This window comes from Lonchura striata, chromosome 21 (genome assembly GCF_050655825.1).
Source record: "Lonchura striata isolate lonStrDom1 chromosome 21, ASM5065582v1, whole genome shotgun sequence".
Classification (NCBI taxonomy): Eukaryota; Metazoa; Chordata; class Aves; order Passeriformes; family Estrildidae; genus Lonchura; species Lonchura striata.
In genome coordinates this window covers 6,135,026-6,150,879 of record NC_140723.1, presented here as the reverse complement: position 1 = coordinate 6,150,879, position 15,854 = coordinate 6,135,026, and the positions used below count along the sequence as shown (strand labels likewise).

Genomic DNA, 15,854 nt, shown 5'->3' with positions numbered 1-15,854 from the left:
CATGAGTGCCACTGAGCAAACATTTCTGTGATTAAACCCTCAGAACCTCTGTGCTCAGCACAGCAGGTACCTTCCCCCTTCTCCCAGAGCATCCCTGGGCAGCAGCAGCCACAGGGCCACGTGTCCAAGCCTTGTTCTGGTTTAAGGCATGGAAATGTGGTAATGATGGCACTAAGAGGAAGCAGCAATCTACTCCAATGAGTCAAGGGCAAGTGTGAAAATCCAATTAGAGATCTGCCACTAGGGTTTGTCCATACAGAGTGAAATAATCAAGCAGTAGATCATGAACAAATACCATCTTTTGTTGGGATTTCTGAGCCAGATTTTGGCAATCCCAGCCAGGTGAGAAACTCATGATGTCAGCTGCTACCAAAGGGTTTTTGGGTGGCCCTAAGGGTTGTACCAGCAGTACAATAATAAATTATCTCATTTTGTGACACCAGGTGAGACTGTACCATTTTCTGTGTCACCTTTCTATGTCTGTAGCAAATGGAAGTGCTCTGGCAGGGCCAAACTGGCACAGGTGAGAGTCAAATATTGTGCAGTGCTTTTCCTGCATTTCCTTACTCCCCAGACCTCAGCTGCAGCACAACTCTAGTCCACTTTATTTCTTAAATGAACCAAGGGTGAATATGCAGCAACACAAATCCCAAAATACCATCGTGCCATTCCCCTCATGTGGAAATACGCCATGCCCTGATGCTGGGAGGTCACTTTTATTTTCATGAACTGTTTGCAGGATTTCCAGTGTGATTATTTTTCCCTTGATGATCAGAGGCTGAGAGACAAATCCAGTGAAAGAAACAAAACCAAACTGTGAAAACTTTCTGCTGCAAGTAAAGGCAAAATGCACATTTGACAGTATCCCAAGTTAGGGGGTTTTCCCCTTGAAAATGTCTATAGGCACGTTTTTGATCCCAGGATTGGAAATATGTCATGAGAACATACTCAAATATGCATTTGCATTAACACTGCTGCCAGAAGCCATCTCACAGTCTTCAGCAGACATCCTGGAGCCCCTGGAAAGCTTTCTGTGGGATTGGAGGGCATCCAGCCAGGAGAAAGCAAAGCCACCATGTGATGGGGATGGCCAGTTCCCCAGGAAAGCTGTACAGTAATGAATGGCAAGCACTCAAAGCAGGAGTTAGGGTGAGCAGCTTGCAAGGAAATCACTGGCTGAGAACCATCATGTGCATAAAATATTTGATAAATGAAAATCTGAAAGAAATCTATGTAAAAGTGATCCATTGAAAGAAAACAGGTTGATTTTACAGCAAGAATTACCCATGTGAAGCAGTGCTGCTGGCTGTAATAAAGATCACTGGAATACAAGTTGCTCACCCAGCCTTAAAGGATGTGTACCTCAGACTGCAAAAGGACACTGTGAAGGATTGTGAAAAGAATCTATTTTACTATTTCTTTATGAAATTGTCAGAAGAAACCAAACAGCAGTGCTGGGTATTGGGGCTTGTTTCTATTTTTCAACAGATGACTTTTACCTTATGATTCCCCCTCTAACCACAAAGTGAGGCTCTGGCCACCCACTCCCTCCCAGTCCTTCCCAGTTCCAATTCAGATCACGTAGGTGTTAAGCAGAATGTGCAGTTACAAACAGAACTAACACCTCTCCGGGGTTCAGCCACCCTTCAAAGGAACAAGCCTGGAGGGATTTTTTGGGGCACTTTGCAGAGTTAATGTCTAAGAAGGTGTGCACAGCACAGGTGAGGGACTGCCCGAGGGGAGGGTGCAGAGAGGAACAATCTGCAGGCTCAGGAGCTCCCCAAACTCAGCCCTCCCCAGCAGGAACAACTGCAAGAGACAGATGAAATGATGAAAAATGAAGGGATCAGCAGAAATCAGACCTAATATAAACCCAACTAAAATAAACTCAGCATGGCTCCCGTGGCTCATTCAAAAGCAGCTCTTCTCCAGTGAACTCAGGTCAGGGCAAAGATGGAATGGAACTTCCTCTGCTCTGTGCCTTTAGCAGCCACGGGCAACTCTGGCTGGCAATGGGAAGAGGTTTTTCAAGGGAAATTCTGAAGATTGCAACTCTACCTCCTACTTTGCATCGCAGGAAACGTGGCATCTCCAGCCAGAAAGTGTAACTGCTCCTAATCCTGGGCTTCAGAATGTGAAAGAATTAATATTATGTTCATAATTGATTTAAGGTCAGAGCTGTGTGTGCTTGCCTGAATTCAAAGGCAAGCAGAAGTTTCTACATAAGAAAACTTAAAAGTCTGTCATTATTTATTTTTAAAACTGGAATGAAGATGCTTTGACTCTGCATGTGTAGAACAGAATGAGATCAGGAGGCTCAGTGCTGTATCCCTGGGATGATGGAAGCAGAGCATTCTATTGCACAATTAAACAGTTGTTTGCAAATGATTTAGGTGCTTCTTAACATGTGTAGAAACTTATGCTGCAGGACATCAACACTGGGGTTTTTATTCTTCCACGTCAGCATCGGATCACTTCTAAAGAAATTCAAGGCTATATTTGATCATTTAATTAACATGCTTGTTAAACCTCAGCTAAAACAAGAGGACAACAGAGAAAATGAATGTGGTTTAGGATTCAAAAATATTATAATAGATGATCTGGGTGAAGAAGTTTTTTTGGCTATAGCAGACAGTTGAGAAACATGTCAGATTGCTTCTACTGAATAGTCAAAAATATCAGAATATTGAAAGTTACAGACTATTCAGCCAGCAAAGCACATGTCTCTCTCCACTGTCTTTTGTACTTTTGTCCTTAGAACAGGAGTAAAATATTGCCTGGCTCCACAAGTGTTCTCCATGAATTTGCAGCTCTGATGGGAGTTCAGAAAAGAACATAAGGTATTTTATTGCTGGAAAGCAGAGAGCCAAGCTGATCTGGGATTCTGTTTAATCCCAGAATTGAATCAAACCTATTCCTCCACATTTATTGCCATTAACAAGGGGAGATGTGGCCCAAGACCTCAAGGAATCAGGCAGGAGCTGCTGTGGCTCCTTTTTTCTGGCACCTGAGAGACTGCTCCAGTCTCTAAGGCTGACACTGACCCAAAGAATTGTTTTGTTCTGATTTAATTTCTCCTTTTTTTACCACCTATTGTGCTACATTTAACAGTTGAGAGAGCAGAGATCATGAGCTTGTCACCTCTGCTGCTACTTGTGGCAGGCAGAGTGGAAGGAGGTGTAAGCCTGTGGAGTGAACTGGCTCCTGTGTGACATGTCTGCAGGGAATCAGCATTCCCAGCAGGCTCAGGGAACAGCAATTATATGTTTGGATATCACTTTTTTAAATTGACATTATTGCCATTTCTATCTTCGTTAACACTCCTCTGACATGAGCCCTTTTTTCTTATCCCCTGTGACAGCAGTATTCATGTTGCCAAAACACCCCAGAAAGCTGCACTTACTTCAGTCCTCTCTGCAGAAATGCACTAATAGTTGACTTTCCTGGAAAAAATGGCAAGGAATTGCCTCCTTATCTGCTCACAGCTGAGGTTAATGCTGCCATGTGCCAGCCCAGGCCTGGGAACACTGATCAGATCAACAGAGATGCCCACGGGCAGCTGTGGTGGCCACACCCCAAAGTGTTTGACCTAAAAAATTAAGGAAGGTCTCAATTCATGAACTCCTGATGCCCAGGGCTTGCACGTGGGGGTCCAAGGGTCCAGCCAGGGGTCAGATCTGAGGCAGGAGGTGGGAGCTGTGCTCTGAGCTCTCTGGCACCCATGGACAAGCAGAGACCTCCCCCAGTCTTGGGTTTGTGCTGGTTACCTGCTGTCACCTCCTTCTTTAACTGGGATTTTTCAAGACTGTCCTGTGGGACCAGAAATCTAAATCCATCTGTTCGGAGTCTGTATGTGCAGTCTTTACTAGTGCACTGTGCTAGTGACCTGTTCAGGAAACCAAATTCAGTGCCAAATGCCCCAGGGACCTGCAGGAAGACAATTTTGGAAGCAGGATCATTTTCAGACAGAAGCCAGCAGGATTGATTAAAGGCATTGATCTTCCATCAGGGTTCCTCTCCTTAGTTCCACATGGATTGGGGAAGGAAGATCTCTATCAGGAACTCTTAATTTCTGTATTCTTTTCATTATCATTTGATTAACACAGATAGGGAAACTTCATGTCTAGGATGCCTATCTGTGAAAAGCCTGTACAATATAGAAGCAACTAACTCAGATAAAGAAAACTTGTATTTAAAAAATGCTTTTGCTTAAGAAAAAAAAAAATAGGAAATGGAACCACATCTACCTAGTAGCTCCAGGTCAGGATGATTAGTGACACAAGCCAGAGAACCATGTCCTTGTAATACCCACACATGATGGATGGCCTCTGCAGCTGGAGCAAGTGAGTCAAGCTGACCCTTGTTTTTACATGGTTGGGCTGCTTTCCCTCCCTCAAAAAAACAAACAAACAAACAAACAAACAAAAAAAGAGTCAGCTGTCAGGTACCAGCAAGCTACAAAATTAATTGACTGTATTTTAGAGCATGGTGACCCACTGGAATGAGCAGGAGTGACAACGGGCTGCTTTTAGAGACTTTGCATTTGGCTGGAAATCACACGCCTCTGTTGTTATGTAACTTCAGGGATGTAAGGTGGCATCTTGCCTCTGTTTAGGGCCATCACACTCCCCCTAAGATTGCATCTTATCTTCTATTTTGTATTCTCATCTGCTTTTCAGCCACTCTCCAACTCCAATTACAGTGCTTTCTCCCCTCATTTAAGGCGGAATTGTTCTAGTCTTATGCAGAAAAAAAATAATTATATGATGCATAAAAATGAATCACACATCTGCCTTAATTTTCTTCTGTGCTAATGTGTCACAATGCCCATAATAAAGGTGAGCATAAGGAATTTATAGTAAGTTTGTCCTCCTTGGGAAGGTGTGAAGATACAAATTGTCTCAGAGGTTTTTGCGTCTCCAGTCCAGGCAGGCTGGGTTTCTGCTCACAGGCTCTGTCACAGGGACAAGAGAGGGTGTGATGCTGGAAGTGAAGATGACAGGGGCAGGGACTCCTGCCTGGGATGCTCCAGGGGACAATCAGGTGTGTCCTGTGTTTTCCAGCTGTGCTCTGCAGCTGGGCCAGCTCAGCCCCCAAACAGCCTCTGTCTGCTCTGCCCCTCCTTAGCTGCTGAGCCAACTCCTTGGAAGACACACAGGGGGGTTTGTGCTGAAGCTTCCCCCTCCTGAAGGTAGTGAAGGAAGCTGCTGAGTGACCTCAGTAGAAGAGGTGGTGAAGGGGACAAGAAGTATCCGAATTCCATCTCCTCCCAGGAAACACGGCATAGAAGAGAATGAGCTGCAGGGAGCAGGTGAAGTTCTGCTTCTCCTCTTGTCTTTCTCCAAGTCCCTGAATCTGTGGCTGCCACTACCCATGGCTCAACATCTCCTTTGGGAAAGCATTAGGCCAAGGAGGATTCAGTTCCCCAGAGAATGCAACTGCTGCTGGTGACTGACAGGTTTGCTCAGGCTCCAAACATACCAGGATTTTAGTGCTGGGGAGGTGAGAGCTGCAAACAGTGCAGAATATCTCATTCTCAGGGCTGGTGCTTGGTAAAAATGCAAAATACTGCATTTGACATAATCTTGTTCTACCCCAAACTCAAGCACCAGCACTGTCGAAAAAGTGGCTGTGACCTAGATTAAATTGATTAATCCAAGTGAAGAAATAAAAACAAAAGAAATGATCCTTGTATTCTTTTCTCAGCAGTTGGATTTCAGCTCGAGGAAGGCACTAGGCCACATTAATGTCTGCCACAAGCAGATGTGCTCTCTTTGGAATCCATGCACCCACTTATGCTCTGCCTGCATTAAGTCTGTTATGGGTTTTTAGGAGCTCTGGCAAGTGCTATCTGTTAATATCTGAAGGTGGGAGTGTTCAGGGAGTTGTCGGAAAGGCTTGCAAGACTAGATCTGATCATACCCACCCACACTAATTAACACATTACATAAAAGTACAACAAGTTTCTCTTTGCAAACATCAGAATCACTTGCCCAGGCACTTTCTGTGCAGTTCTAGAAGAACTCGAGGGACAGACTCTGTTGCTTTTTAACCTCAGCAGAACAATGGGCGAGTGGAGAGGGTACAGCTCCCATTTTCAGGGCCCACTTCTTTTTGTCATGCTGCTAAAAACATGCCATTGGCAGGGACATGGCTGGAACAGCCTTTTTAAAGTTCACCGAGGGTGCACTTTTTTCTCATTAAAAACCACAAAAGGAAATATCCAACATGAGAGATCAGATTCCTATACAAAGGACTCCTCCTCTCCCTGCCCTGCCTTGGCAATTCTGAAAATCACTTTGTATAAACAGCAGCCCTTGAAGTCACCTTGAACTGAAAAATCCTCACATTTAAATTTGGCTTTTTTTTTTTTTTTTTTTTTTTTTTTTTTTTTTTTTTTTTGGTCAGGGGAACATATCCCAAAGCAGCTCATGTTTCTCTATCACTCAAATTTTAAACCAGCAGCAACATACTGTGTAAGAGCTGTAGTGAGGACTCTTTTACTTCTTCAGAGTTTGGAGCAAGTAAAACTAATTTCCTATGACACTCCTCTGACCTGCTCCGGCAGCTTCACCTGGATTCCTCCAGCAGGATAATAAATGGATACCCCAATCTCCATTTACACCAGACTCTCCTATGACATCTGGCTTCAAGATGGTGGCACAGAAAAGTGCAGTGATGACATAGGAAAACAGAAGGAAAGAAAAATAATTGTGCAGTGGAGAGCAGGAGGCAGCAGAGAGAGCAGGGAAAATCAAAATTAAAGTAAATCAAAGGGCGGAAATTCCTCAGAGAAGGCCTTAGGCTTCAACAAAGCTTGTCCACATTTGCAGCACTTCAAGATTACCCAACAGTGCCCTTCTGTGGGAAGGTCCCAGCAGAGCTCAGCAGGCATTCCAGAGGAGACTTTTTATTAAAAAAAAAAAAAAATCTCTTCAGTGGCTCCATCCACGTTTGCAGTCGCTTGCTCGATGGAGCTCGGCCTGTCTCACAACACTCACCAGGGAAGGAACTCTCTTACCCAACTCCTCCCTGCTATCTGAAAAGCAAAGTTAATGTTTTCCTGATTATTTTCAGTTTGCTGCAACCCTCTCCCCCACTGTGACTGCTGTTTGACCCGCTGTCCGCTCCGGGACCCCGAGGGAAGGCAGAGGGAGTTCTGGGCATGGGAGGAGAGAGATGATGAGGCTCAGCTACCTCCTGACTTGTTTATATTATTCTGTGATTCTGTGATATTCATCAGAAAGAAATCAACAGCACTTCGTGTGTAAAGCAACTCTGGAGATAGTGAACATTTTTTGTGTGGTGCAGAGTAAGAGCACATCTATTTAAGGGGCAGGATTTGGGGATGAACGGGGATTCCAGTGTGTGTTTTTACCTCATTTTTGCATTAGGAAGTCACCAATAAATAGAATCTCAGCACAAAGGTTTAATTTCAAGGGGACACTGCTCTTTCACCACAGTTGATTGCACTTGCAGCTACAAACCTGGCACACCCAGCTGGGATTAATGAGAAACTGGAATCAATCAGAGAGCACCAGGGGAAGTTCCTCTCTCAAATCTCCCCTGATAAACCTGGTACCTTCAATATTCCAGGCAGATCCTGGAAGAGTTCTCCCCTCATGGCACTTGACTTTTCAGTGAGATAGGCTTCTCAAAAAAACCAAAAAAAAACTGACAAAAAATAAAGCTGGAAGCATCTATTAGGGCAGATCTCAAAATCACAGAGATTGAAGTTTCTTTTCATCCTCTCCAGAGAGCCTCAGACATCCAGGAATTCCAAGGAAAACTGCATTTCAAGAAACATGCTCAGAGGTGTCCCAGTGCTCCAGGTTGTAGTTCTGCACTGACTCAGGCAGGAGAGCCCCTCCAAACACTCACCCAGGCAGAGGGACTCCAAGGTTGGCACTTCTGGCAGCATCTCCCTCCTGGAGAGCTCCAGGAAGGAGAAATCCAGTGGTCTGCAGCAAGGTCAGACCTGATTTTAACATTCACACCCGTGCATCTCAGCAGCAGGTCTCCATTCTACATGGTAGAACCAAAGGAGTATTTTAAACAGAGCTCACAGCTCTGCTGCTGTACCTCTGAAGTCTTTTAGAAGACGACACACTGGGGGGGCATATGGGCTTTTTCCTCATCTAAATTTTTGTATAGAACCTCTTGGTCTATGAACATATACTGCTTTCCCTTTCTATAACATGTTGCATTTGAATTTGCTGAGCTTTTGACAGATATTTAGGTAGTCAGACTTGCAATTTTGAGGTAGGGAAACACTAGAAATATCTGTTTTGCAGGTCAGGGTGCTCCTTCAAATGATGCATTTTGCCCCAAGCCATACAGGACATCTACAGAAAAGCTCAAAATTCAAGTCAGGAGCCTTAAATTCACTCCTTTAATCACACATCCACCCTTGAGGCACTTCATTCAGGTGTCTACAGTTGGACTTGCTGCTTCCTACACTGGAATTACATTAATTTCTCTGTTAGTAGTGCTCCAATGTGCTGCTCACTGCATTTTGCATAGGAATGCAGTGCTGCCCTTCCTAGGCTGTCAAAGAGAATATTTCATTACAAAAATAAATAATGTCTAGCTGCTTCTGGCACCTCAGTCCAAGCATATTTATCACTTTTGGCTGATCAGTGCCTGATTCAATGTCCCTAAAGCAGAATGGGTTTATTCCCAGATGAATTCAAAATGCATTTAATCAGGTCTCTGCTAAATGTGCTCCCAAATTTCACATCTCATGAGCACAACAGCATTGCCTCTTAGAGCCTTATTCCACTTCACTGTGCAGGTTGATACAATGGATTTTCCTCTGCATGGATTATGTCAGTGAATGTATGTTTGTACAAGCAGTTTGAGTTCTAGATTTAGTTCATCCCTAATGTGCCTACATGTGTGGCAATCTGGGATCAACACTAAAAATATATTTATATTTTATCAGAAATGAACAACAAAAAAAAAATCAGAATGACAATTTCACATGTGAGTTCAGTGTCAGAAAAAAATCTTCCACTACTTAAACTCCCAGCTCTGCTGCCTGAGCCTTCCTGTCCAGCCTCCCCAGGAGAAGTACAACAGCTTTTTTGGGCCCAGAAAGAGAAGTCCTGGGTGGCCTTTAGCAAAGAAAACATTGCTTCATGGTTTGCTCCTTCCCCAGTGTGTGCTGGAACAGCTTCATCATGGGATGGAAAGTGAAGAAAGAGAAGGAAGCGTCCACTAAGTGTCCATATCTTTTAGTTCTTCAAAGTAATTTTGAAGTTCCCCATTCAAAGAGCTGAACTGAAACCAGTGGCAGCTCCTCTGCAGAGAGGGCACAAAGTGTGCTTGGGATGGGATGTGCTGCCTCTCCACTGACACAGCCCACAGACACTTAAGAACCAAAAATCACCCCTTAAAACTATGAGTAGATTTAACAATTAAACTCTAAAGAATTAAACATCATAGAAACATTTCACACTTTCCGTTCTTTCTTTCCAAGGGTCCATAGTCCACTCACTCAATCCTGTGCAAAGGTCATGTTACTATGGATATGACCTGCAAGAAATGTGTTGCCTCAGAGCAGCACAAGTCACATGAACAGGCTGAAAGCCAAGACTTGCTGATTTACAGTCCTGTAGGATTTTCATGCTTGTGCTGGGTTCACTGCAGAGCAGTCCTTGTGCCAGCCTATGTTCGTCCTTTAAAAGTGTTCATGCAGGTGTAGCTCCCAGAAAACTTGTGGATTTCTTCAAGTGCTGCCTGGGGGAGAATGCTGGTGTGGAAGCAGAAAGAAAAGGAGCAGATGAGACAAACCCCTCAATCTGTTCTAATGAGAAATATGTAAATATGGATTTATGGACATAAATACACAAATGTTCAAAAAACAGCTAGTGAGAGACACAGACAAAACTGGCATCACTTTCCTGCTGTGGGGAGGCTTACACGGAGAAATTTCCATCCAGTCACTCTTTCTCTACAGAAATATGTATCCAAAAAAGGCTGTAAAAGCTGTACCTTGGAAGACACCATGATGTTTGATTCCTTCTAAATACTATACTCTGATATATACAGATTTAACCTGAATTCTCTGGTTAACCTGGCTGTGCAAGGCATGTGGCCTCCTTATCCTGAGGTATGCATAGAGACCTGATTTCCTGACAGCTACTGTAATAGAAAATAATCTATTAATTCTTACAATAAAATGAAAAAGCCCTTTTTCTTGTTGACAGAATTTCTGGGAACTTTTACTTCAAATTTTACATTCAGAACAAAGCATTTACTGTGAATTATTTTTTCTTGTTTGAAATGCAATACTGAAATTATTTTCCACAGAAGTCTTATTGCCTTGTTTCAGTTCCTGACTGCAGCAGCTTTTCCAAAGGCTTTAGTACAAACTGTCATGGAAACACAGTGGTGAATGTCCTTGCTCTGTGATTCTTCCAGGATATGAAATTAGGATTTTTTTTTTCCTTAGGGACCTTAAAATTTCAGTCCTGATCATACACAAAAATATTGATTTAATAATTTCACTGATGAAACAGAGGCAATGCTCTCTAAATGCAGGTGGGATGTCACAACAAAAAGCCTGGAGTACAAGAAATTACTTAATAAGTCCCAATCAACTACCTGTGTAAGTAATTATTATGAAATTCCCTAGACAAAAATACAGTTTACACCTCAAGAATACAATTTTTGGTAACAAAACTGGTTTCATCAGGGGTTATACAAAAAGATACAATCTCCAAAGGGAATTTATGTCATAAAGTGTCTCCCTTTTGCTTCCATGACTTTCCTTCAAGGGAAGAGATGAGAGAGCAGTTCCATCAGCCTGAGCTTTCCCTCAGGGAACAGACACAGAGCCAACCCTCCCTGCAGGGCCAGGCTGCTGCTGGGCAGAGGAAATACTCACCTTTTGAGGATAACAAGGACGTGCATCGTCCATGGAAGGAGCAGGAAGGCTTGATTCATCTGAACAGCTTCCACCGTCCTCCTCGCCACTGTCTCTGGCTTCAGGGGAGGAAAAAGACTAGGGAACCTGAATAAAGAAAAGAAAATAATTACAGGTGAACCAAGCTCCTTCTTTAAGGCATCCAAGTCCTGTTACTCTAAGTTGTTGCTGGTAACTGGCCTTCAAACATGCCCAGGACAGGCTGTGTCTCTAAATTCCAGTTCCAGCCAAAAAGCCCAAAAGAGAGCCCAGTTCCAACTAGTACTACTGGGTTAGCTAAACAGTTAAGAATGTACATGTTGGTGCCCTTAGGGAGAAGTGGCTGAGAGTAATCAGAGCCCTGATTCAGGGCTTTTCTTAATTTGAATGCAAACCAATACCAAATGCTGTCTTTTCAGTGATGGTGTTTTTCCTTTTACTCCCTGTTCCTCTTTGCTTGATTCAAATCCTTGACAGGTGAAAGACAAATATTTTCATCCATTGTTTTTAATACCAAACATAAGGCTTTTCCCAGCTCCTGCAATAGCTTGACACTGAAGATTTTCTTGACTAAGAGAGCACAGTCTCTATTAAAGGTTATTTTACCCATTGTAAAAGATTAATTTGGACAGCCATTACTTGTTCTCTTGGACAGGGGTAAAAAGGAGGTACTGATAGTCTCACTTCAGTAAGTGGCTGTCACTCCTTTCAGTGGGAAAGGATTAAGTATTCTAGTGAATAAAGAAGGAACTTGTACTGTTAATTCTCAAGTAATTTGTAGACTGGTCCTTTTGCATGACCTCGATTGCAGATAGCTTCCCCTCCCTCTTCTGGTATGGCTTGAACACATGCAGGGAAAAACAGCTTCCAGTTCTCTCAGCAGCAGCCAATGTCCCCCCAGCTCAGGGTGGTGCAGGAATATCCCAGCACACTGAGGGAACCAGTCTGATGAGTCCCAGGTGGCCTAAAGTGACCCTCTGTTCCCAGGCAGCCAAATGAGACATCAAATTCTCTTAACGAAACGAAGCATTAATTAGGAGTGTATTCTGATGATTCATTTAAAATGAGATGCTTTATTCTAGTTGCCCTGGACTGACCTGATTCTCATGCCCTGGAACATCTCTGTGCTGGTGTGGAAGGGCAGGACTGTGGTGGCATTCACTCCAGGACAGTCCAGCAGCCCCAGGGTCAGGCTCTCCATGAAAGCAAAGGATGAGGCTTTGGAGGTGCAATAGTCAATGGCACCAGGGATGGCTGACAAGGCCAGGACAGAGTTCAGGCAAACAATGTGCCCATTCTGGAGCTCCAGCATCCTAGGCAGGAATGCTTTGGTGGTCTGAAGAATAAGAGAGTTAAAAGAAGAAAAAAAAATAATTTGCTTAGCAGTGATACAACAAAAACAGCATCGACTGAAAAAAACAGGGTGACACAGACACAACAAGCCCAAGTGTTCCTGTTCATTATGTGATGAAAGGAGGGGAGAGGACCTTGTTGTTTTGTCATTTTCTGAGATCCTAAGAGGGCAAAGTTTGTGTAGAAACACAAGAAAAGTCTTTCCCAGCACATACATAAGCAGTACTCCCCAGATAAAGGCCATGAACAGAGTGCCTTCTAGGCTTAAGAACTTTTACAGGATAAAGTGTTCATCTAAGTGATGAAATCACAAGCAGCTCTTTTTCATTTCTATTGTCTGATTCAAAATGGTCTGAGTTTCACAGCTCCCTTCCCTGTAGTCCCACACTCTGATGTTCCCTTCACATCACCATACAGGAAACTCCTCTGTGAGCTCAGACTTTGACAAAGACATCAAATGTTTTACTGCAAATCACAGAATGGGAATAAAGAGCATCAAATACTGAGTACTACTGAAAAAAATATGTTCAGTTTTGACCTCTCTCCTCCAGCCTTTGCCCCTTACATTGTTTTTTCTCTCTTGTTTTCAAGACAGACTGGTTTTAACAAGCATCTGACTGTAATCTGTCACTCTACATGGGACACGAGAGCTTCTCTCACCCAGAACTGTCCCAGGGTGTTGATGTGCTGGGATTTGAGCAGTGCATCGTCGTCGCTGTCCATCAGGCTCTTGCCATGAACCACAGCAGCATTGTTCACCAGGATGGTGATGTCACCCACCTGCAAAAAAAAACCTTGTGACAAACGGTCTCTCTCCTCACAAACCAGTCATTTCCATTAGAGCTGAATAGCCATTATTGCCCAAATTTCAAATAACGATTGCCCAAATCGTTATTTTCATTGTGTTTGACATTCTTGCCTACGGGCCTGGTGATCCTTTGGATCACCTCATATAGGTAGCTGGACTTTGTACAATTTTATCTGCATGGTCACCCTTCTTTTTCCCAATATATTTTTTTTCTCTCATCAAATACTGAATCACAAAATTGTTAAGTTTGGAAAAGACCTTTGAGATCATCAAGTCCAACCATCAAGGCAGCTCCACCACTGTGTTCAGCACTAACCCATGTCCCCAGGTGCCCCATCCACATGGTTTTTGAACACTTCCAGGGATGATGCCTCCACTACTGCCCTGGACAGCCTATTTGGATGCTTTACAACCTTTTCCATGGAAAGATTTTCACTAATACCCAATCTAAACCCTCCTTGGTGCAACTTGAAGCCATTTCCTCTCATCCTGTGCCTATTCCCTGGGAGGAGAGCCGGACCCTGCTGGTGGCACTCTCCTGTCAGGGAATTGTGCAGAGCCAGAAGGTCCCTCCTGAGTCTCCTTTTGTTCAGAGTGATGCCCCCAGCTGTTGGAAAGGATGGATAAATAGAATTGCCTGGCAAAAGATTTACGATAGTACAGCCAGGATGAAAACAATCTCTCCTACTGGCTGGACAACACCCTTATCTACAAATAAGTCCAAAAGTCAAATGGACTGTTCCATCTCAACCCCAAAAATGTACGGTTCATCCCACACCTGTAACCCTACCCTGAAACATTGGCCCAAGTCTTGTTCCAGCCCACCTTGAAGCCCCCTGATAAGGAGTCCCTGAGGAGCCAGATGCCCTCTTGGAACTTCCCCCTTCTCCTGGAGCATCCTCTCAACCCCTTGTCTCTCCCCTCCCCATCCCCTCAAGCCTTGCCCCGTGCTGCATCTGGCAGCTCCAAGCAAGACCTTTCTCCATCCCTAATAAACCTGATATCCTGAGAGCATCCTTCAGAGATCTTTCATCTCCATCCATCCAAGCCCTCCTGGAGCTCAGTGCTCCCCACAGCCAGCCCCCTCAGCCCCCTCCCAACAGCGTGGTCCCAGACCTTCTCCCGCACGGCCTTGGCTTGCCGATAGACCTCCTCGCGGTTGCCCACGTCGCAGATGAAGTAGTGGCACTCTGTCCCCATCATCCTGATCTCCTCCGTGGTCTCCTTCAGGCATTTCTCAGTCCGACCCCACAGGATGATCTGCAGCAAGAAACTTTTGTTAGTCCAACTGCTTCTGTTTCGTATCTAAAATAATTAAAACATGCTTCTGACTTCAGCAGCTTGATGGGAATCTTTGATGTGTTTTCACTGTTGTTTTGCTTCATTTAAGAAAAGCAATGACTTTCTGTTACATGGGGAGTATCAAGTGGGACCCGTGTTCCACTGCTGATCCTCTGTTTACAGATTCTTTACAAGCAACACAAGCTAAAACAAAAACTCAGACCTTAAGCCTAATGTGACCGGTATATGGAATGTTTGGAAATTTTTCTGCATCATGTCATTCCAAATCTCTCCCTGTTTTTGCAATACACACGTACAGAATGACAAATTTATCCTAAAACCACAGACCTTCCTGAATATGTGGTGTGTTCTCTACTTCTTGTTTTACATGTGGATGTAAAATTTGCTCTGCAGTAAAATGTATTTTTCCAGCCTATTTATTATTTGCCATGCCATTTGCAGGCTGGTGTCTCAGGTGCATTTCAAACCAGTGCTCATCCTGCAAGAGACTTCCGAAGTGAGAAATTTCAAGCATGAATTTATTTTGCAGCTCCTATATGCAGGATTTCACTTGCCACTGCCTTTTAACAAAATAAAAATTTAACGCTGCTTCTTGTACAAAGAGAATTCGGAACACTTATAGAACAAATATTCAAATAATGGAGCGTGAATCTGATTTACAATGAGACATAACCAGCCAACCCTGTCTGCATTTCTACACCATCAGTGAGGTCAGAAATAGAAATAACTTGAAAAGTCACCAGGTTCATTAACTTTATCATGGGGCTTTGTCCAGTGCAATTCTTTCTAGTGAGGCAAAAACATCAAGTTTGAGATGGGGCTTCCACCACTGTCCTTCAAAACATTAATCTGCAGCTAAACAGATGTAGCCACAATATTTTTTCTGAGCACACAACCTTATTTCCTATTTTTTAAGGCTACAGGAAGGAATATAATTTCATCTCTGTTACTTAAGACATCTATGAATTAATAGATCTATGGTTTTTGGTCTTTAACTAAGTCTTCTCAGCATTTATCATGTTATAAATGGTGAGTCACTGTTGTTCTGCAAAAAATAAATTACTGAATGGAGCATGTTACTGCAATCAGCTGACTGTTCTGTGACTCTAAGAGCAAGATCCAAAAGAGAGAGAAGAAATGGTTGCTACATTGAAAATGCAAAATTAAGGTGCAATTTCCAAGCATGTGTGATCCAGGATTATAGCTCCTTCTCACACTACTGTGTACTGAGCCTCTATAAATCTGACCAGTATATTGATTTTTTTAATGGTTAAAAATAAGCACACTTACGCATTAAAGAATCTCTCCGTTTTCTGAAATTTGAAAGAACAGAAAGAAAAAGGTCTGAATTGCATCACTGCTTATATCACTGCTCAATCCCTGCAATTAACTTAATAACAGCAATATAAACATAAAAAAATTATGTGCGCAGTATTCTTACCCCACAACAAATCTCTGGCGGGGAGCTTTAACATGCTTATT

General features: G+C 43.3%; 1 protein-coding gene across 1 annotated transcript in view; it reads right to left on the bottom strand.

The window, feature by feature from the left end:
- Nucleotides 1-7,266: 7,266 nt before the first annotated feature.
- DHRS3 (dehydrogenase/reductase 3) overlaps nucleotides 7,267-15,854 on the bottom strand; it is a 28,434-nt gene continuing 19,846 nt past the window's right edge. Inside the window, exons 3-7 of the mRNA XM_021542046.4 lie at nucleotides 14,187-14,330; nucleotides 12,923-13,042; nucleotides 12,007-12,245; nucleotides 10,892-11,017; nucleotides 7,267-9,754 (exon numbers count right to left, since the gene is read on the bottom strand). Of these exons, the coding sequence (XP_021397721.2) occupies nucleotides 9,670-9,754; nucleotides 10,892-11,017; nucleotides 12,007-12,245; nucleotides 12,923-13,042; nucleotides 14,187-14,330 (714 nt within the window). The 3' untranslated portion in view covers nucleotides 7,267-9,669. The remainder of the gene's footprint in view (nucleotides 9,755-10,891; nucleotides 11,018-12,006; nucleotides 12,246-12,922; nucleotides 13,043-14,186; nucleotides 14,331-15,854) is intronic.